The 23,543-nt window shown below is 45.2% G+C and overlaps 1 protein-coding gene across 4 annotated transcripts in view; it reads right to left on the reverse strand.

Annotated features, from left to right (window-relative positions):
* Nucleotides 1–344: 344 nt before the first annotated feature.
* Nucleotides 345–23,543, reverse strand: part of LOC126346130 (nucleolar complex protein 2 homolog) — a 137,369-nt gene continuing 114,170 nt past the window's right edge. For all 4 annotated transcript variants that reach the window (XM_050002164.1, XM_050002163.1, XM_050002162.1 and 1 more), the window contains exon 13: nucleotides 345–601. In XM_050002164.1, the coding sequence (XP_049858121.1) occupies nucleotides 439–601 (163 nt within the window). In that variant the 3' untranslated portion in view covers nucleotides 345–438. The remainder of the gene's footprint in view (nucleotides 602–23,543) is intronic.

Consider the following 23,543-nt stretch of genomic DNA (forward strand, 5'->3'; position numbering starts at 1 on the left):
CCCCCTTCCCATATCGTGTTGCTAGATGCAGTAAAATGATTTAACATTTCATTTCTAAAGATGTTGGAAAGGAAGGTTTGTTTTTACTATTAGGCAAAATACCATTTTCAGGCAAATGTGGAATTAATAAGATTCATTATATTTAATAATATTTAGTATTTAATTGAGTTTTGTAAATGTGATTCTGTATAAAAATTCTACAAAACCAGTTACAAATTTCTATCCGAGATGAATAATGTACATAGTTTACAAATTTCTGTGTTCAAGGTAAAAGTCATGCTTGAGTGGGTTTCAACTGTATGATGCAAACGGGTTTACAAAGTATTTATAAAACCAACAAAGTGTTTAAGTTTAATTCATATTTTATTTACAACATATTAAATTATTAAGTATAGTATATAATACAAATTTTACAACTTAATAGTAAAACACGTCATTCTATTCACTTTCAGAAAATTCAAAATCTTCAACAATGTCCTCCACCTCTTCTCCTTCTTCAGGCTTTATCTTCATCTCTGACTTTATCTTTGTCTCAGGTTCGGGATTCTGCTGTTTCTTACTTCCTCTTTTACCTCTCTTCTTCTTGGACTGAGCTTCAGCACTGTAGAACCAAATAATATGAATCAGCAGTGGTCTAAGAAACCCTACAATCTCAGACTATTACTTAAGACTGTAAGATGAAATAACTGCAACTAAATCAGTAAAGCTCTTGTTAGAAAGACAGATTGAATTATGCTTAACATCTTATCAACAAGATAATTGGACACAGAGCATATGCTTGGACAGAATGAGAATGGGGAAGGAAATCAACCATGTCCATTCCCAGGAACCATCTTAGCACTCATCTTAATCAATGTACAGAAAAAAAAACCTTTATTTAGATGATTCACAGGGCTTCAAATCTCACTTCTCCCAAATGCGAATCCAGGGTCTTAACGATGACACCATCTCAATTGGGTAATTTTGATGAGCTATGCTGCACTTTGTCTGTTCTGTCCTAAAAAAAGGAACCCACAATGTGTGTGTGTGTGTGTGTGTGTGTGTGTGTGTTTTGCACATATGCTCAAGTTACTCTTTACTCTACATCACTGGTCTGATTTCAACATACACCTGGCCTGAACTTATTCTAATATAAATCCCTCCCTCTACTTGATTATACTTACCCTAACCGTATCTGTTTGGTCTAAATAGCTCTCTCTCTCTCTCTCTCTCTCTCTCTCTCTCTCTCACACACACACACACACCACTGATTAGTACACAGCCTCTTGATCACTTGGATCATGCCACATATTTAAATCTTGACCACTGCTGGCTTTTCACTGTTAATTCTTCTTGCTTTCTGTAGTATCTGCTTTGGCTGACCATCCTGAGCGACTTCCATACCCAAGTTTTCTTTCTTCCAATTATTTACTGTTACTGTATGATGGAATCCCATTTCAAAAGCTACTTTAACTATTGTCTGTATCTATCGACATGCCTCTTGCTATCTTATATTTACTCTGTTTCAGTTTAATTTTTCATTATAGTATTTACATGACTACTAGCTCCCTGCCGCCGTTGGATAAGCAGCTGCAGCAGCAAGTCGTGTAACCCTAGCTTACTTATTTGTTAGATAGTTTAATTAATTTCTTTGCGTGTTTTTGGGTACTTGCATTGTTTAATTCATATATTTCGGGCGTATTATAGTATTTGAGGGTTGTAGCATCGCGCCTTAGTACCTGAATAGTGCAATTTCGCATAGTCGTCTGTCTTCTGTTTTTGTTTTGAACAGTCAGTGTCGGTTGGTCACAGCCATTGTGCTCCCTGCCGCCGTTGGATAAGCAGCTGCAGCAGCAAGTCGTATAACCCTAGCCTACTTGTTTGTTAGATAGTTTAATTAATTTCTTTGTGTGTTTTTGGGTACTTGCATTGTTTAATTCATATATTTCGGGCGTATTATAGTATTTGACAGTTGTAGCATCGCGCTATAGTGTTTACTTCGTAGATTCTTATTTAAATTGCGTGTGAGTTTCGTATAGGAGGTGCAATTTCGAGTTTTAGTTACTGTAATCGTAAATTCAGCAGATTGTAGCGCAGTCGTTAGGCATTTGTACAGGTTAGTTGATACATTCTTTGCGTGTTCCGCTTGCGTTATCTAGGCACGGACTCGTGTTTTGGTAACTGTTGTTAAACATCGATTAGAATGGACAGGGACTGCGATTGCTGTGTTCGGATGAGGGCTGACTTGGCATCCCTTCGCTCACAGCTGCAATCGGCGCTGACTTCGGTCGCGCAGCTTGAGGCTGTTGCCAATGGGCACCACTGTGGGGAGCCGGACTCGGGTATCACGGGGATGTCAACCTCGTCCCGTCTGTCCCCAGATCGGTCTGCCGCTGTGGTTGCCCCGGTTGCTGCCCGCAGTGGGGCTGAGCCCTCGCCTGTGGTTGATTGGGAGGTCGTTCCAAGGCGTGGCAGGCAGCGAAAGGCGTCCCCGGAGGCTGATCAGAAAGCCTCCCCGGTGCGTCTGACAAACCGGTTTCAGGCACTTTCTCTGGCTGAGCCAGATGCAGCTGCCTGCCCTGTTTCAGAGGATCATTCTCAGCCTTCAAGGTCCGGGCAATCGCAGAGGGTGGGCTTACTGGTAGTTGGGAGCTCCAATGTTAGGCGCGTAATGGGGCCCCTTAGGGATACGGGGCTAAGGAGGGGAAGAAATCCAGTGTGCCCTCCGTGTGCATTCCGGGAGGAGTCATTCCTGATGTGGAAAGGGTCCTTCTGGATGCCATGAAGAGCACAGGGTGCAGCCAGCTGCAGGTGGTGGCACAAGTCGGCACTAATGACGTGTGTCGCTTTGGATCTGAGGAAATTCTCTCTGGATTCCAGCGGCTATCTGATTTGGTGAAGGCTGCCGGTCTTGCTTACGAGATGAAGGCAGAGCTCACCATCTGCAGCATCGTTGACAGAACCGACTGCCGACCTTTGGTGCAGAGCCAGGTGGATGGTCTGAATCAGAGGCTCAGGCGGTTTTGCGACCGTATTGGCTGCAGATTCCTTGACTTGCGCCATAGGGTGGTGGGGTTTCGGGTTCCGCTGAATAGGTCAGGAGTTCACTACACTCAGCTGGCGGCTACACAGGTAGCGGAGGCTGTGTGGCGTGGACTGGGCGGTTTTTTAGGTTAGAAGGCCTCGGGAAAGTGCGGGATGGGCTGCAATGTCAAAGGGTGCTTGGCAATTACAGGACGTGCTTGGATCAAGGAACAGTCGGAATTATAGTTGTAAATTGTTGTAGTTGCGCTGGAAAAGTCCCTGAGCTTCAAGCGCTAATAGAAAGCACAGAAGCTGATATCGTTATAGGTACAGAAAGCTGGCTAAAGCCTGAAATAAGTTCTGCAGAAATTTTTACGAAGTCTCAGACGGTGTTCAGGAAAGATAGATTAGGCAGAATTGGTGGTGGAGTGTTTGTGTCTGTCAGTAGTGGTTTATCTTGTAGTGAAGTCGAAGTAGATACTCCGTGCGAATTGGTGTGGGTGGAGGTTATACTTAACAGCCGAATTAAGTTAATAATTGGCTCCTTCTACCGACCCCCAGACTCCGATGATACAGTTGCGGAACAGTTCAGAGAAAGTTTGAGTCTCGTAACAAATAAATACCCCACTCATACGGTTATAGTTGGTGGGGACTTCAACCTACCCTCGGTATGTTGGCAAAAATACTTGTTCAAAACCGGTGGTAGGCAGAAAACGTCTTCCGAGATTGTCCTAAATGCTTTCTCCGAAAATTATTTCGAGCAGTTAGTCCACGAACCCACGCGAATTGTAAATGGTTGCGAAAACACACTTGACCTCTTAGCCACAAACAATCCAGAGCTGATAGAGAGCATCATGACTGATACAGGGATTAGTGATCACAAGGTCATTGTAGCTAGGCTCAATACCATTTCTTCCAAATCCATCAGAAACAAACGCAAAATAATTTTATTTAAAAAAGCGGATAAAGTGTCACTAGAAGCCTTCCTAAAAGACAATTTCCATTCCTTCCGAACTGACTATGCGAATGTAGACGAGATGTGGCTCAAATTCAAAGATATAGTAGCAACAGCAATTGAGATATTCATACCTCATAAATTGGTAAGAGATGGAACGGATCCCCCGTGGTACACAAGAAAGGTCCGAACGCTGTTGCAGAGGCAACGGAAAAAAGCATGCGAAGTTCAGAAGAACGCGAAATCCCGAAGATGGGCTAAAATTTACAGACGCGCGAAATTTGGCACGTACTGCGATGCGAGATGCCTTTAATAGGTTCCACAACGAAACATTGTCTTGAAATTTGGTAGAAAATCCGAAGAAATTCTGGTTGTATGTAAAGTACACAAACGGCAAGACGCAGTCAATACCTTCGCTGCGCCGTGCCGATGGTACTGTTATCGACGACTGTGCCGCTAAAGCGGAGTTATTGAACGCAGTTTTCCGAAATTCCTTCACCAGGGAAGACGAATGGAATATTCCAGAATTTGAAACACGAACATCTGCTAGCATGAGTTTCTTAGAAGTAGATACCTTAGGGGTTGCGAAGCAACTCAAATCGCTTGATACGGGCAAGTCTGCAGGTCCAGATTGTATACCGATTAGGTTCCTTTCAGATTACGCTGATACTATAGCTCCCTACTTAGCACTCATATACAACCGCTCGCTCACCGATAGATCTGTACCTACAGATTGGAAAATTGCGCAGGTCGCACCAGTGTTCAAGAAGGGTAGTAGGAGTAATCCATTTAACTACAGACCTATATCATTGACGTCGGTTTGCAGTAGGGTTTTGGAGCATATACTGTATTCAAACATTATGAATCACCTCGAAGGGAACGATCTATTGACACGTAATCAGCATGGCTTCAGAAAACATCGCTCTTGTGCAACGCAGCTAGCTCTTTATTCGCACGAAGTAATGGCCGCTATGGACAGGGGATCTCAAGTTGATTCCGTATTTCTAGATTTCCGGAAAGCTTTTGACACCGTTCCTCACAAGCGACTTCTAATCAAGCTGCGGAGCTATGGGGTATCGTCTCAGTTGTGCGACTGGATTCGTGATTTCCTGTCAGGAAGGTCGCAGTTCGTAGTAATAGACGGCAAATCATCGAGTAAAACTGAAGTGATATCAGGTGTTCCCCAGGGAAGCGTCCTGGGACCTCTACTGTTCCTGATCTATATAAATGACCTGGGTGACAATCTGAGCAGTTCTCTTAGACTGTTCACAGATGATGCTGTAATTTACCGCATAGTAAGGTCATCCGAAGACCAGTATCAGCTGCAAAGCGATTTAGAAAAGATTGCTGTATGGTGTGTCAGGTGGCAGTTGACGCTAAATAATGAAAAGTGTGAGATGATCCACAAGAGTTCCAAAAGAAATCCGTTGGAATTCGATTACTCGATAAATAGTACAATTCTCAAGGCTGTCATTTCAACTAAGTACCTGGGTGTTAAAATTACGAACAACTTCAGTTGGAAGGACCACATAGATAATATTGTCGGGAAGGCGAGCCAAAGGTTGCGTTTCATTGGCAGGACACTTAGCAGATGCAACAAGTCCACTAAAGAGACAGCTTACACTACACTCGTTCGTCCTGTGTTAGAATATTGCTGCGCGGTGTGGGATCCTTACCAGGTGGGATTGACAGAGGACATCGAAAGGGTGCAAAAAAGGGCAGCTCGTTTTGTATTATCGCGTTATAGGGGAGAGAGTGTGGCAGATATGATACACGAGTTGGGATGGAAGTCATTACAGCATAGACGTTTTTCGTCGCGGTGAGACCTTTTTACGAAATTTCAGTCACCAACTTTCTCTTCCGAATGCGAAAATATTTTGTTGAGCCCAACCTACATAGGTAGGAATGATCATCAAAATAAAATAAGAGAAATCAGAGCTCGAACAGAAAGGTTTAGGTGTTCGTTTTTCCCGCTCGCTGTTCGGGAGTGGAATAGTAGAGAGATAGTATGATTGTGGTTCGATGAACCCTCTGCCAAGCACTTAAATGTGAATTGCAGAGTAGTCATGTAGATGTACTGAATAACTTATGTGCGGTGTAGAAACAACTGTCACAGATACATTACATTATTATGGTTTTATACAGATTTCCATGATCTTATGAGAAACTTTTTACTTGTCTACAAAAATTATAAACAGAAGAGACACTGAGCAAGAGACAGGCACCTATATTAAACGATAAATGTTGAAAATATGAGCTAGTATTGCAGCAAAATTTGTTATGTTGTCAATATTAAAATATTCCCTTTAAGCATGAGTGTCGTCCTCACTTTTATTTTGAAGAGTAACCCACTGACACTTCTTTCAAATTTTTAATTGCAAATAACAGATGACTGACTGTCTAACAAATGTTATTAGAGTGAAATCCTACATGTATTATATCAATGGAAACTGCAGGATGAAAACAACAACAAAAAAGCAAGAGAGAGACATATGCAGTCTGGTGGAGTGTGTAGGGACTAGACTGGCAGCAGGTGCAGAGTCAAGAGGTAGTGGGGCAGGGAAGTGAGGAAAATAGATGCAAGAAAGGAGAGGAGTGGGGAAAGAAGGGTGGATGGGTTGGCAGGGGGCTGCAAATAAACAGGGGGAGAAATGTGAATGGGGAGGAGATGATAGGACCGATAGGGTGCAAACTGTTGGGTGGAGGGTGTGGGACAGTATGTTACCATAGCTTGATGCCTGAATAATTATGGGAACGGAGAATGTGTTGTAAGTATAACTCCCATCTGTGCAATTCAGAAAAGCTCATCGTGGAGGGAAGGATCCAGATAGCTTGGGTAGCACAGCAGCCATTGAAATCAAGCGTGTTATGTTCAGCACTGCATGTTGTGCCACAAGGTCCAATTTGCTCCTGGCCTAGTTTGGCAGTGTCCGTTCATCCTGATGGACAGCTGGCTGGTAGTCATGCCAACGTAAAAGCTGTACAATGATTGCAGAGCTGGTAAATGACATGGCTGCTTTCACAGGTGGGCTGGCCCCGGATGGATTAGGATAAGCCCGTGAGAGAACTGTAATAGAAAATACTGGGTAGGTGGACTGGGCCGGTTTTGCACCTGGGTCTCCCACATGGGTCTGATCCTTGTTGCAAGGGTTAGGGATTGGGAGTGGCATGGGGATGGACTATGATGTTGTGGAGGTTGGGTCGGTGACAGAACACCACCTTAAGAGGGGTAGGAAGTATCTCGGGTACGATCTCCCTCATTTCAGGGCATGATGATAGGTAATCAAAGCCCTGGCGAAGGATGTGGTTCAGTTGTTCCAGTCCAGGGTCATACTGGGTGATAAAGAGGACACTCCTTTGTGACTGATTCTTGGAGGTGGTGTGGGATGTGAGGGGAAATGGCACAAGAGATCTATTTGTGGACCAGGTCTGTGGGATAGTGCCGTTCTGTGAAGGTCTTGGTGTGACCCTCAGCATACTGAGCAAGGGAGCTTTTGTCACTGCACACACGCCATCCTCAGGTGGCTAGGCTGTATAGGAGGGATTTTTTCATGCCAAAGGGAGACAGCTACCAAAATGCAGAAACTGTTGGTAGTTGGTGGGTTTAAAGTGGACAGAGGAGTGGATGGAGCCATCAGAGTGGAGGACATCAACATCTGGTAAGGTGGTACACTAGGTTGAGGAGAACCACGTGAAACAGATAGGAGAGGAGAGGAGATGTTGAGGTTGTGAAGTAACGAAGATAAAGTGTCTTGGCCCTGAGTATAGATCGAGATATCTTCAATGAACCTTAACCAGACTAGGGGTTTGGTGTTTTGGGAAGCTAGGAAGATCTCCTTTAGATGATCCACAAAAAGGTTGGCATAGAAGTGTTCCATGTGGGTACCCATGGTTGTGCCATGGATTTTTTAGTACATGTTCCCTTCAAATGAGAAGTGGGTAGGATACAGTTAGTAAGGTGTATGAGGAATAAGGTAGTGAATTTGGAATCTGAAGAACATGGCGAAAGGTAGTGTTCAATAACAGTAAGACCACAGGAGTGAGGGATGATGGTGTATGGGGAGGATGCGTCAACAGTGACGAGTACGGATTCAGGAGGTAGAGGGGTGGGGATGGTGTAGTCGGTGAAGGAAGTTGTTGGTGTCTTTGATGTGTGAGCTAGATTACAGGCAATTGGTTGGAGGTATTGGTCAATGAGGGCTGAAATTCTTTCAGTGGAGGCACAATAATAGCCACAATAGGATGTCCAGGATTGTTGGATATGTGGATTTTGGGGAATATGTAGAAGGTTGGTGGTTGGTGTGCAGTGTGTCACAGTGGCAAGGAGGGAAACAGATTGGGGGGGAGACATTCTGGGAAGGGCCTACGGCTTTAAGCGGGGATTACAGTTTGTGTTGGACTTCTGGGCTGGGATAACTCTGGCAGAGTTGATAGGTGGAGGAGTCAGATAATTGGTGGAGGCCTTCTGCCAGGTAGTCACTGCAAGGTATTGAAGATAAGGAATTCCCAGAAAGTGACCAGCAGGTATTAGGTGGGAAGGGGGAAGATCATGGTTGGATGATGGTATGAACTGGAAGAGGTAGGGTTCAATTGTGGTATTAGGATGGTTTTGGTCGGAGGGATTGACGACATAGAAGTGCTTCCATTGCAGGGATCGGGAGATGGTGAGTATGTCTTTGACAAGTACAATTTGGTTAAATTTGGGTGTACGGCTAACGATGAGGCCTTTGAACAGCACTGAAACTTCTGTGGAGCTTAGGGTTTTGGTGGAAAGGTTAACAACAGTGTTATGGAAATGTTTTGGCTGTCTTGATGGAGAGTTGGTAGGGAATTGTGGGGAATGTTGCAAGTTGAAAAGGTGAGCGATGCATGGTTTTGGTGCTTTGAGAGGTGGACGAGGAGAGCTGCTGTGAATAAAATAGGTATTGGACAATGGGGTGGCAGTAGGATTTTAGCATGTTGGATAACGTATGGAGGTGGTGCTGGTGAGTAAGTGATTCAATTTCAAAGAAGAGATATATGAAGTATGTACTGCAGAGCAGTGTATCTTTCACAGGGAGCAGAGTTGGTTCTGGGATGCCTGTGCCATGGAGATGTGTTTTTGCAGTACCACATTTGCAAGGGCCTGGGATTGACAGAATCTGAAAAGCTGAAGGTCATTGTGAAAGGAGGGGTGGGGTCCAGAGAAAGGAATCTTAGCAGTTAGGCTGTTTGAAGGGATTCCATGGTCTACACAGCATTTGAGAAAGAAGATGTGGGAAAGGAATACTTTTCTGAACTGGTGTAGAAAGGAGGAGCCATGGTCCATTGTGGTAGGAACGGTGTAAACGAAATGGGAACGACGCAGAAATGGGCAAAGAGGTGTTGATGGTTGTGAGAAGAGCTGCACTCTTGAAAAGATATGTAAAGATGCATGAAAATATGTAAAGATACACAGAAACAGGCACAGATATGCAAAAATACACACACATACACAAAAATACACACAAATAAATACAAATATCATTTACTAGCTCTGCTGCAGTCATTGCACAGCTTTTTATATTGGTATGACCACCAACCAGCTGTCCACCAGCATGAACAGCCACTGCCAAATTGTGGCCAAGAGCGAAGTAGACCACCCTGTAGCACAACATGCGGCTGAACATAACACACTTGATTTCAAGGGCTGCTTCACTACCCGAACCATCTGGATCCACCCCTCCACCACCACCTTGTCTGAACTGTGCAGATGCAAGTTATCCTTACAACTTATTCTCTACTCTCATAATTATCCCGGCCTCAACCTATAGTAACATACTATACCCACACCCTCCACCCAACAGTCTCCATCCCATCTGTCCGATCGTCTACTTCTCACTCTTATTTCCCACCCTGTTTATTTGCAGCCCTCTGCCAATGCATCTGCCCGTCTTTCCCTGCTCTTCTCCTTTTTGCACCTTGTTTCCCCACCTCTCTGCCCCACAGCCACCTGAAGTTGTGACTGTTGGTGGTCTAGTCCTTACACACTCCACGAGACAGCGTTTGTCTCTCTCCCCTCCCCCCCTTCCCCATCCATACATTACTATCCCTTCCCCGCCCCCACCCCTCCAGATTGCTGCTTGCTATCGACATGATAGTTGCATTCCAGCATGAGATACTGGAGTTGGCGGTCATGTGTGTTTGAGCTTGTGTGTGTGTGTGTGTGTGTGTGTGTGTGTGTGTGTGTGTGTGTGTGTTTCATTTACTGGTGATGGCTGTGGTCAAAAGATTTATTTAATTGTGCTTGTCTGCAACTTGACATGTCTTCTTTACGGTAAGTAGCAATCTGTCTTTTTCTGCATTGTTGATAACCCTACTTGGAGTTTCCGATGTTTGATTTTTGCTAGACATCATCTTTCATCCTACAATCCTGTGATGTTTTCCTTTGTTACCCTTCTCTACAGCATTACTCTTCTCATTTTCCATTCTCTCTATTCTTTCCTGTTTATTCACCACCTTCCCAACTGCATCTACTTCTGAGCCACAGTGTACCAACGATTGCATGCACAACACAGACTCTGTGACAGCGGATTGTTGATGATGCCCCAGATTCTTTCCTCTAATAGTTATATAATTATATTTATCCCACTTCATCCCTCATCGTGACGTGCTTTAGGATTTTGTTTTCCACACCTGCTATTGCCACACGAAATTTTGATCCTCGACCTAACCCAACTCCATCCCTCTCTCTTCGCTTATGAATCTGTATGTATTTTTACATATCTGTGTGTATTTTCTGCATGTATTTACGTATTTTTCATGCACCTTTACATGTCTTTTGGCTTATACAGCTCCTCTCTCAACCATCAACATCTATTATGCCCATTTCTGCATCAATGCCCTTGTCTTTACACCATTCTTTTCACAATGGAACCTGGATCCATTTCTCTGCACCAGTTCAGAAAAGTATCCCTTTCCTAGAACCCAGTCCCACATCCTGTTTCTCAAATGCTGGTTGAAGCCAGGAATCCCTCCAGATGGATTAACTTTACAGATTCCTTTCTCTGGATCCTACCTCCCCTTTCACAATGATCTACAGCTTTTCAGATTCAGCCAATCTCTGGCCTCACAAATCCGGTACTGCAAAAACACTTCTGCATGGCACAGGTATCCCTAACACCTCTGTTCCCTCTGCAGGGAACTACCATTCTGCAATACCTACTCCATATATTACTTCTCTGCAGCTGAATTCCTACCACCAGCACCTGGAGGAGCATTCCAGGTACGACCTCCATATTTTATCCAATCTGCCAACATCCCATTTCTGCCTCAGGGCACCACTAAACAATGCCTATCGAACCTACAGTGTTCTTCCCCATCCACCCCTGATACCAGCTAAAACCTGCCTAACTGACCTTTCCAACTTGCCACATCCCCCAAAACTCCCTGCTAACTCTCCACTAAAACCAGAGCTGAAACATTTCCATAATATTGTTGTTAACGTTACCACCAAAACCCCCAGCTCCACAGACGTTCCAGTGCCATCCAAAGGCCTCACATTTAGCCCTACAACCAAATTTAACCATGCTGGACTTGTCCAATACCTACTCTCCTTGTGCCAATACCTGCAGTGGAAGCATTTCCCTCCCAACAATCCCTTCACCCACAGCCACCATTCCAACATTGAATTCTGCCTCTTCCAGTTCATACCATCATCCCAACCATGATCCTCCCCACTCCCACCTAGCACCTGCTGGCCACTTTCCAGGACTAATTTACCCTCACCATCCTTTCCCAGGTCCCTTCCTCAGAACAGCCACCTTCCAGTAGAAAAAAGAACAATCATATGCAGCCTTGCAGTGACTACTTGGCAGAAGGCCTCTACCCTGGCTCCTCCACCTATCAACTCTGCCAGAGTTATCCCATCCCAGAAGTCCAACACAAACTGTAATACCCACTTAAAGCTCTAGGCCCTTCCCAGAACATCTCCCCTCAATCCATTTCCCTCCTTGCCACTATGACACACCACAAACCAACCTTTTGAATTTTTTTAAATAATTTACAGAAAAAAATTTCAAAAATGCCAATCCAGTAAAGTTAGATTTTTTTCTGTTGATCTGTAAAGGAGAGCTTCCACTTTTAAGTTGGGCAGGTTTTATTTAAAATTTTTTTTTTTTAACTTTCATGGGTAATGTATGTTTTCACTGAAGCTGTTTCTTACTAATTTCTTTGTTACAATGTTTATGTCTATTGTCTTTGTTACAATTATTTCTTATCACTTTCTTCGTTGCAGATATTGCTTACAGTTGTAGTCATTTCTTGTCAGTTTTTTTGCCGTGGTTGTTCATTGCAGGTTTCTGTATTGTAACTGTTAGTGCTAATTTGTTTACTGAAGAGGCTTCTAAGAAATCTGAGACAATCCAGTGAGTTCCGTGTTTTTGTGAGGAATTTGGCAGTTGACACGGTTGCAATGTGTTCTTTGAAAAGGGCTGTTTGAAATGTCTTCTGACTGGTGTTACAGGACAGTGAAGTGTGCTGATTATTTGCATACCCATAAAAAAGAGTGATTTAAGACAAACAAAAAAACAGACTTTGTTCAGGTTGGGAATAAGTGTTCTCATTTGAAGACTCTGTTTCAAAGTGAATATATTTCCAGTGATGTCTTTTTGTGTTCTAAAAGTTTTGACAGAATAACAACAATGATATATCTAAACAAGGCGAAACCTCCCAAGGTGCAGATGATTTAGATTTTGCATCAATTGAGTAAGAATTAAATACCCTGAATCAGTCAACTACAGAGGTGGGTGTTAGTCATGTTAAGAAACTGTGGTCAGTGAAGTCGAGTCATACGCTCTATGCACCAAGAAAGTGCAGAGAAATTATTGAAGCTATGGGTGAATACACTACAGCAAAACTGTAGAAATTCCATCTTCAGAAGAAAATGAACCAAAGCACTCTTTCACCTCTTCCCAGATATTTTTCACAAATATCAATTCAGCTGTTGAATATTTTGCATCTTACAGTGAAAAGGTGCAAGTCTTAGCTATTATTCCAGAGAAAGTTTCAAAGAAAACAATTTTGAACCACATTCCCTCAGTATCAAAGTACATGGCAGACAAATCAAGAAATGTGAGGTCTGTAAAAGGAGTCTTTGAAAGACCAGATCCCTGTTATTATGGTCATCCTCTAGAAGCAGCTCAAGTTCAAATAGTGCAGTCATTTTAGCTGGAAGATAAAAGGGACTTTTCTCATCAGAGTGCCAACAAAAGAGACACTATAACTGTAACAGTTGAACGTCAAAAAGTTGTAAAAGAGATGGTAATAAGGACGTTTAGGAGAGCTACGAATATATGCAACCTAACTGGCGAGAAGTTGTGCACGTCTGGTCTTCAATGGAGGGACTCCAACCTCCACCAGTAAGCTGGTAAACTGGACTCATCACTAGTCAAACTCTGCAGTGGTGCACAGGGTCAAGTAAATGCAACACTGAGGGTGCAGCCGAACCAAAAATGACACTCATAGCCAAGGCAGGATTGAACAGGGGCTCTGTAGAGCTGCAGCAGCATTAAGCGATCTGCACCCCAGCTAGTGTTGCTATGGCAATGGACAGCATTGAGTTGCTGCCAGCACTTCCGCTTAAGCTGGCGAAGGTGAGGAAGCCAAGTCAATCAGGTGTCAAAAACCAGTCCTAAGAATTGACATCTCTCCGCTACAGTGAGTGGATCGTCAATAAGGTAAAATTCTGGTTCCAGATGAATGGTACGATGCTGGCAAAAGTGCACTACACACGGCTTTGTGGCTGAAAACTGGAAGCAGTGGGCTAGAGCCTATGATTGTACCTTGTGGATTGCTCCCTGAGGCACCGCTAAGTGACACCAGTACTGGAGGAGCAGTACAAAATGCAGAAGTCGTCTGCATACAGAGAAGGTGAGATGGACAGCCTTACAGCTGCTGCCCAGCCGTTAATGGTCACTAGAAATAGTGATACACTCAATACAAAGCCCTGCAGGACTCCATTCACCTGGATATGGGGGGAACTATGGGAGACACCAACCTGGACACGGAAAGTATGAAGCGACAGGGAATTTTGGATAAAAATCGGGAGCAGGTCCCAGAGACCCCACTCATATAATGTGGCAAGGATATGATGTCGCCAGGTCGTGTCGTAAGATTTTTGTAAGTCAAACAAGACGGCAACATGGTGTTGGCATCTGGAAAAGGCTGTTCGGATGGCAGACTCAGACACAAGATGATCAGTGGTTGAGCGACCCTGGCGGGAACTGCCCTGGCATGGAGCCAGTAGGCCACGTGACTCCTGGACACAACCCAACTGCCAACACACCATACGTTCTAGTAGCTTAAAAAGAACACTGGTGAGGCTGATGGGCCGACAGCTATTTACATCAATCGGATTTTTGCTGGGGTTGAGCAATGGTATGATGGTGCCCTCCCGTTATTGCAATGGAAAGATGCCAACACACCAAATTCGGTTGAAGATGACGAGGAGATGTCATTTGTACTCAAATGAGAAATATTTAAGCATCTGACTGTGGATGCGATCTGGCCCAGGAGCTGTGTTGGGGCAATGTGCAAGGGCACTGAGGAGCTACAACTTTGTAAATGTGGTGTTATAGGGTTCACTGTGGCATTTAGTGAACGAGGACTTTCCCTTCCATCCGCTGTTTAAGAGTGCGAAAGCCTGGGGGTTAATTCTCCGATGCAGGCGCACGAGCAAAGTGCTCGGCAATCACATTTGCATTGATAGATAATACACCATCAATGTTAATGCCAGGGACACCTGTTGGGGTCTGGTACCCAAAAACATGTCTGATCTTCATCCAGACTTGGGAAAGTGATGTATGGCACCCAATGGTCAAGACATACCTCTTCCAACACTCCTGTTTCCGTCGTTTTATAAGCTGGCAAACGTGGGCACGGGGCTGCTTAAAGGCTATTAGGTGCTCTAGGGATGGGTGCCTCTTATATTCCTGTAGAGCTCGCCGATGCTCTTTAACTGACTCGGCAACTTCCAGCGACCACGAACGTACTGACTTTTGCCGGGGCCACGTTAAAAAAAAAAGAGGGATTGTGTTTTCCGCCCCAGAAATGATCGTCGTAGTTATCTCCTCAACCACAACATCAATGGCACCATGTGGGGGAGTTTCAACGGTGACAGCAGAGTTGAAGCCTTCCCAGTGTGCCTTGTTGAAAGCCCATCTGGGAAGGTGTTCGTGGGAATGATGCTATGGGGGAGTGGTCACTACCACACAGTCCTGGACTGCACAGGGATATATCAATGGCCAAGTAAGTGCCGTGCCGTGAGCCACACTGAAATGTGTGGGGGCGCCAGTATTTAAGAGGCAGAGGTTGAATTGAGACAGTACTGTTTCGACATCCCTGCCTCGGTCAGTAAGAACAGTGCCGCCTCACAAGGGGTTATGGGCATTAAAATCTCCCAAAAGTAGGAAAGGGTTAGAGAGTTGATCAATCAGTGCAGCTAATACATTCGGGGGTACTGCACCATCTGGCGTGAGATTTCCTGTGTCATCCTTATTCTGACAGCCACAGCTTCAAAAGTGGTTTGAAGGGGGCACAGTTTCACTACAAACTGAGTTTAGGACATAAATGCAAACTCCACCTGACACTCGATTATAGTCATTATGATTCCTGTAATATCACTTATAGCAGTGGAGGGCAGGGGTCCGCATTGCCAGGAGCCAGGTTTCCTGGAGTGCAATGCAGAAAGCAGGTGTAAAGTTAAACAATTGCCGTGGCTCAGCCAGGTGGTGGAAATAACTGCAGCAGTTCCACTGGAGGATGGCGTTATCATGAGGCAAGGAAGCCATGAAATGCTCAATGAGGCAGGTTATGCCTCGGTCACCTGCTGCCACCGATTGACACCTGTGCGTGGACATCCATTGTGTCTGAGGGCCCAGAGAGATCTAGGTCCTCAGCGGACGACAGAATCTCCACTTCATCCTCAGATGCAGAGCTTGTAGGGAGGGGTGGAATGTGTGCCTCCGCAATGTCTGGGTTCTTGGGGGGGGGGGGGGGTGTCTTGTTCTTTTTGGTTTTGTCTCGCTGCACCTTTGGCTGTTCTAGCTGGGAGGGCTTCACTAAGTCAGTCTCAGGGACTGAGGACGACCGTGGGGACGGGGGGTGGGGGGTGTTGCTCCTGAAGTAGGTGCTGCAGGAACAACAGGGAGGGAAGTGCCCTCCACCATCAAGGGGGCAGGTGGAGTCGCTACAACTGTTGTCATAGCGGCAGCATAAGTGGATGTCATACGCACAGGATGTAGCCTCTCATATTTTCTCTTAGCCTTGGCAGGTGAGTCATTCCAGTGTCTTGTATTCCATGACTTTCCTCTCTTTCTGTGAAATCCTGCAGTCTGGTGAGCAGGGTGGGCGGGACACGTGAAATATTGGGATGTGATGGACACCCGCAATCTCGCATGTGATGGTGGAAGTACAGCAGGAAGACATACGGCCAAACTTCCAGCATTTAAAGCACCGCAACGGGGGAGGGATATATGTCTTGACATCACACAGTAGACCATCAGCTTGACCTTGGATAATGTGTCACCCTCGAAATTCCAGGAATAAGGCACTGGTGGCAACCTGATTATTCCTCGTACACCGATGGATACGCTGGACGAAATGAACAACTCGCCGCTCTAAATTGGTGTGCAGCTCGTCATCAGACTGCAAATGACCACATTTTGGACAAACCCTCAAACTCCCCAAACTTGTCGTCTAAATGCTCCACAAAAAACTGAGGCTTCATTGACATGAAAGATTCCCCATCAACTCTTCTGCATACTAGGTACCAGGGCGAATAAGGTTTTCATGCTATCCTTAGCCTGGCGTTCCTCCCATGGTGTGGCCAGGGAGGGGAACAATTTTGGGTCATACTTCTGTGCATTAAATTGATCCCATGAACGCTTACAGACTGCTGGTGGTTGATCACCAGCAAGAGATGATGTACTACACTTCATGGCGTGTCATCTGCCCAGTTGCCACCCACTCCAACCAGGGGCCTCCCCACGGGCGCCACCCAACCACAGCAATGGCCACCTGGCAGCATGGCCACAGCGGGAGTTCCAATGCCCCAGGGTCACGGGCATCTACTCCTTGGCATACATGGAGAGTTAACGGCGCACGCATCAGCAGAGTGATCCCTGTGTGGTCAGGGCTACAACCAACAGGGTATGTGGCTGCCCCACCACAACAGATGGCTACCATGCTGGATATCAAGTGCCAACGAGCAAACAAGTCCATTATCATTGTCAGCACAGAAATCGATACTGCACAGTGGATGGAAGAAAATGCACCCAGGTGGGTGACCTCGCCTAACAGCTGGAGAATGAGTGAAAATGCAGATCACCATCGATGGAGGATGTGAAAGATCTCAGTGCATGATGGACACTATGCACCATGTATGGCACCCTTCCCCAATTGGCTCACTCTTAGGGAAAATTTGATAAATAGAGGTCAAACCCTACAGGAGACCATCACATAAAGGTCAAAACGTGGGAGACTCCTTTTAGTCACCTCTTACGACAGGCAGGAATAGCTCGGGCTTATTCTAACCCCTGGAGGATTTTTTTTTTTTGAAACAAAAAAAATACGTTTCTTACTTAGTCCTTCACTTTAACACATGCTAAATTCAGTATCATCTGAGACTACAAAAGTCAGATTTTTTCCTAGCCTGCCTGAATTGATATGGTTCAAATGGCTCTGAGCACTATGGGACTTAACATCTTAGGTCATTAGTCCCCTAGAACTTACAACTACTTAAACCTAACTAACTTAAGGACATCACACACATCCATGCCCGAGGCAGTATTCGAACCTGCGACCGTCGCAGTCGCGCGGTTCCATACTGAGCGCCTAGAACCGCGAGACCACTGCGGAAGTATTCATTGAAATGAAGGATGTCATGTTGGGCAGTGAGCTCAGCAACAGGGTGGTCCACTTGTTTCTTGGCCGCAGTTCGTTGGTGGCCATTTGTGCGGACTGACAGCTTGTTGGTTGTCATGCCCACATATAATGCAGCTTAGTGGTTACATCTTAGCTTGTATATTACATGACTGGTTTCACAGGTAGCCTTGCCTTTGATGGGGTTTGTGGTGTTAATGACCAGACTGGAGTAGGGTGTGATGGGAGGATGTATGGGAGTCTTGCATATAGGACTATTACAGTGATAGGAGCCATGAGTTAAGAGGCTGGGAGCAGGGGTTGTGTAGGAACGGACGGGTATATTGTGTAGATTTGGTGGACGGCAGAATACCACTGTGGGAGTGGAAACGATAGAGGGCAGGACATTTCTCATTTCAGGCAAGGGTGAGAGGTAGTTGAAACCCTCACAGAGAATGTAATTCAGTTGCTCCAGTCCTGAGTGACACTCAGTTATGAGGGAATGCTCCTCTGTGATTGGACGGTGAGATTTTGCAAGGTCTATCCTTCCCACGCCTCCACAGTGGTATATTGCCGTCAACCTAACCTACACAATATACTCGTCCATCCCTACACCCACCACAACCTACTCCAGTCCGGTCATTAACATCACCGACCCCATCAAAGGCAGGGCTACCTGTGAAACCAGTTATGCAATATACAAGCTAAGATGTAACCACTATGCTGCATTCTATGTCGGCATCACAACCAACAAGCTGTCTGTCTGCACAAATGGCCACTGACGAACAGTGGCCAAGAAACAAGTGCACCACCCTGTTGCTGAGCACACTGCCCAACATAACATCCTTCATTTCAATGACTGCTTCACAGCCTGTTCCATATAGATCCTTCCCGCCAACACCAAGTTCTGAACTGCACAGGTAGGAGCCCAACCTGCAATATACCGTACGTTCCCATAACTCTCCTGGCCTCAACCTTCCTTAGTCATTTTTCTCACCCATCCAGCCTCTTCCCTGTTCACATTCCAGCACTAAACAACCCTCATTCCATCAATGCACCCAGTCTCTCTAATTCTGTCCTTTTCTGAACCCCCCCTCCCCCCCCTCCCCCCCGGGTACCCTAAAAAGAGTTTTCATATAGCTTCTTGACAAATTTTGGCAATTGTAATTGCATATGTGACCTCTTTTACTTTAAGTGAGACATAAATTACAACAGTATTAGCCAGCTGTTGGTATGACAGCAACATGATGCATGTGTAAATATGCACAAAATCAGAAAAAAGGGCATGTCAGCTTTCTTTAGCCCTTTACAGACATCAACAACACATATACCCTATCCGGGACACTGTACATTGAAGCCAACAACGGGACACTCCACGCTAAATGGGTAATAATAGTGGTGGAAAACGAAAATAATCATCATCTTTATCACTGATAGCTTATAATACACATAGCAAAAAATTGCAAAACTAACTTTGTCCTTTAAATTTCAACCACAAAGTCATTATTGTGTGGATATCTGAAGGTATACCTGCAGATGCTTGCACTGTTACACGTTCTTATCTGCGAAGCAGTTATTGCTGTGGATATCCACATCTGCGCAGACCTCAAACCACAAATGGACAACTTTTTGATTTGAAGCAAATAATAACTATCAAAGTGGTTGGTGAACTCTATGAATTTTTAATTGGGCATGGCCACGTGAAGCAAGTCTGAAAATGGATGCTGAATTTCTAGAAAAATAAGCAGGGGCTGTTCTCGTCCTGCACACAGACCATCAAGATATCAATGACTCTCAACCACAGTATGGTACATCTACATCTACATTCATACTCCACAAGCCACCCACCGGTGTGTGGCGGAGGGCACTTAACGTGCCACTGTCATTACCTCTGTTCCAGTCGCGTATTGTTCGCGGGAGGGACGACTGTCTGAAAGTCTCCATGCGCACTCGAATCTCCCTAATTTTACATTCGTGATCTCCACGGGAGGTATAAGTAGGGGGAAGCAGTATATTCCATACCTCATCCAGAAACGCACCCTCTCGAAACCTGGCGAGCAAGTTACACCGCGACGCTGAGCGCCTCTCGAGTTTGCTAAACATCTCCGTAATGCTATCACGGTTACCAAATAACCCTGTGACGAAACACGCCGCTCTTCTTTGGATCTTCTCTATCTCCTCTGTCAACCCGATCTGGTACAGATCCCACACTGATGAGCAATACTCAAGTACAGGTCGAACAAGTGTTTTGTAAGCGACCTCCTTTGTTGATGGACTACATTTTCTAAGGACTCTCCCAATGAATCTCAACCTGGTACCCGCCTTACCAACAATTAATTTTATATGATCATTCCATTTCAAATCGTTCCGCACGCACCGCACCCATACTCCCAGATATTTAACAGAAGTAACTGCTACCAGTGTTTGTTCCGCTATCATATAATAATACAATAAAGGATCCGTCTTTCTATGTATTTGCAATACATTACATTTGTCTATGTTAAGGGTCAGTTGCCGCTCCCTACACCAAGTGCCTATCCGCTAGAGATCTTCCTACATTTCGCTACAATTTTCTAATGCTGCAACTTCTCTGTATACTACAGCATCATCCGCGAAAAGCCACATGGAACTTCCGACACTATCTACTAGGTCATTTATATATATTGCGAAAAGCAATGGTCCCCTAACACTCCCCTGTGGAACGCCAGAGGTTACTTTAACGTCTGTAGACGTCTCTCCATTGATAACAACATGCTGTGTTCTGTTTACTAAAAACTTTTCAATCCAGCCACACAGCTGGTGATATTCCGTAGGCTCTTACTTTGTTTATCAGGCGACAGTGCGGAACTGTATAAACGCCTTCCGGAAGTCTAGGAAAATAGCATCTACCTGGGAGCCTCTATCTAATAATTTCTGGGTCTCGTGAACAAATAAAGCGAGTTGGGTCTCACACGATCGCTGTTTCCGGAATCCATGTTGATTTCTACAGAGTAGATTCTGGGTTACCAAAAATGACACGATACTCGAGCAAAAAACATGTTCTAAAATTCTACAACAGATCGACATCAGAGATATTAGTCTATAGTTTTGCGCATCAGCTCGACGACCCTTTTTGAAGACTGGGACTACCTGTGCTCTTTTCCAATCATTTGGAACCTTCTGTTCCTCTAGAGACTTGTGGTACACGGCTGTTATAAGGGGGCAAGTTCTTTCGCATACTCTGTGTAGAATTGAATTGGTATCCTGTTAGGTCCAATGGACTTTCCTTTGTTGAGTGACTTTAGTTGCTTTTCTATTCCTTGGACACTTATTTTGATGTCAGCCATTTTTTCATTTGTGTGAGGATTTAGAGAAGGAACTGCAGTGCGGTCTTCCTCTGTGAAACAGCTTTGGAAAAAGGTGTTTAGTATTTCAGCTTTACGTGTGTCATCCTCTGTTTCAAAGCCATCATCATACCGGAGTGTCTGGATATGCTGTTTCGAGCCACTTACTAATTTAACGTAAGACCAGAACTTCTTAGGATTTTCTGTCAAGTCGGTACATAGAATTTTACTTTCTAATTCACTGAACGCTTCACGCATAGCCCTCCTTACGCTAACTTTGACATCGTTTAGGTTCTGTTTGTCTGAGAGGTTTTGGCTGCATTTAAACTTGCAGTGAAGCTCTCATTGCTTCCGCAGTAGTTTCCTAACTTTGTTGTTGAACCACAGTGGGTTTTTCCCATCCCTCACAGTTTGACTCGGCACGTACCTGTCTAAAACGCATTTTACAATTGCCTTAAACTTTTTTCATAAACACTCAACATTGTCAGTGTCGGAACAGAAATTTTCGTTTTGATCTGTTAGGTAGTCTGAAATCTGCCTTCTATTACTCTTGCTAAACAGATAAACCTTCCTCCTTTTTTTATATTCCTATTAACTTTCATATTCAGGGATGCTGCAACGGCCTTATGATCACTGATTCCCTGTTCTGCACATACAGAGTCGAAAAGTTCGGGTCTGTTTGTTATGAGTAGGTCCAAGATGTCATCTCCATGAGTTGGTTCTATGTTTAATTCCTCGAGGTAATTTTTGGATAGTACACTCAGTATACTGTCACTCGATGCTCTGGCCCTACCACCCGTCCTAAACATCCGAGTATCCCAATCTATATCTAGTAAATTGAAATCTCCACCTAAGACTATAATATGCTGAGAAAATTCCAAATTTTCTCGCAGCTGTTCTGCCACTAATGCTGCTGAGTCGGGAGGTAGGTAAAAGGAGCCAATTATTAACCTAGCTCGGTTGTTGAGTGTAACCTCCACCCATAATATTTCGCAGGAACTATCCACTTCTACTTCACTACAGGATAATCTACTACTAACAGTGACAAACACGCCACCACTGGTTGCATGCAATCTATCCTTTCTAACCACCGTCTGTGCCTTTGTAAAAATTTCAGCCAAATTTATCTCTGGCTTCAGCCAGCTTTCTGTACCTATAACGATTTCAGCTTTGGTGCTTTCTATCAGCACTTGAAGTTCCAGTACTTTAGCAATGCAGCTCTGACAGTTTACAATTACAATACCGATTGCTGCTTGGTCTTCGCATGTCCTGACTTTGCCCCGCACCCTTTGAAGCTGTTGCCCTTTCTGTACTTGCCCGAGGCCATCTAACCTTAAAAAAAAAAAAAACAGTCCACGCCATGCAGCCCCTGCTACCCGTGTAGCCGCTTGCTGCGTGTAGTGGACTCCTGACCTATCCAACGGAACCCGAAACCCCACAACCCTATGGCGCAAGTCGAGGAGTCTGCAGTCCACACGGTCGTAGAACCGTCTCAGCCTCTGATTCAGACCCTTCACTCGGCTCTGTAGCAAAGGTCCACAGTCAGTCCTGTTGACGATGCTGCAGATGGTGAGGTCTGCTTTCATCCCGCTAGCGAGACTGGCAGTCTTCACCAAATCAGATAGCCGCCGGAAGCCAGAGAGGATTTCCTCCAATCCATAGCGACACACATCATTGGTGCCGACATGAGTGACCACCTGCACATCGGTGCACCCTGTATCCTTCATGGCAACCCGAAGGACGCTTTCCACATCTGGAATGACTCCCCCCGTATGCACACGGAGTGCACATTGGTTTTCTTCCCCTCTCTTGCTGCCATATCCCTTAGGGGCCCCATTACGCGCCTGACATTGGAGCTCCCAACTACCAGTAAGCCCACCCTCTGCGACTGCCCAGATCTTGCAGACTGAGGGGCAACCTCTGGAACAGGACAAGCAGACATCTCCAGCCGAACATCAGTATCAGCCGAAGACAGAGCCTGAAACCGGTTCGTCAAACAAACTGGAGAGGCCCTCCGGAATGTCTTTCGCCCCCTGCCACACCTCGAGACAACCTCCCACTCTACCACAGGTGAGGGATCAGCCTCAATGTGGGCAGTATCCCGGGTAGCCACAGTTGTAGTCCGATCGGGGGATGCGTGGGACGAGCTGGCCGTCCCCGACAAACCCCCATCCGGACCCCCACAGTGATGCCCATTGGCAACAGCCTCAAGCTGTGTGACCGAAGCCAACACTGCCTGAAGCTGGGAACGAAGGGATGCCGACTCAGCCTGCATCCGAACACAGCAGTTGCAGTTCCTATCCATGCTAAAAACTGTTGTGCAAAGAACGTCTGAATTAATCTGCAGAGAGCGCAAACAAATCGATACAAAATTTAAACGGTTA

The sequence above is a fragment of the Schistocerca gregaria genome, chromosome 1 (genome assembly GCF_023897955.1).
Source record: "Schistocerca gregaria isolate iqSchGreg1 chromosome 1, iqSchGreg1.2, whole genome shotgun sequence".
Taxonomy (NCBI): Eukaryota; Metazoa; Arthropoda; class Insecta; order Orthoptera; family Acrididae; genus Schistocerca; species Schistocerca gregaria.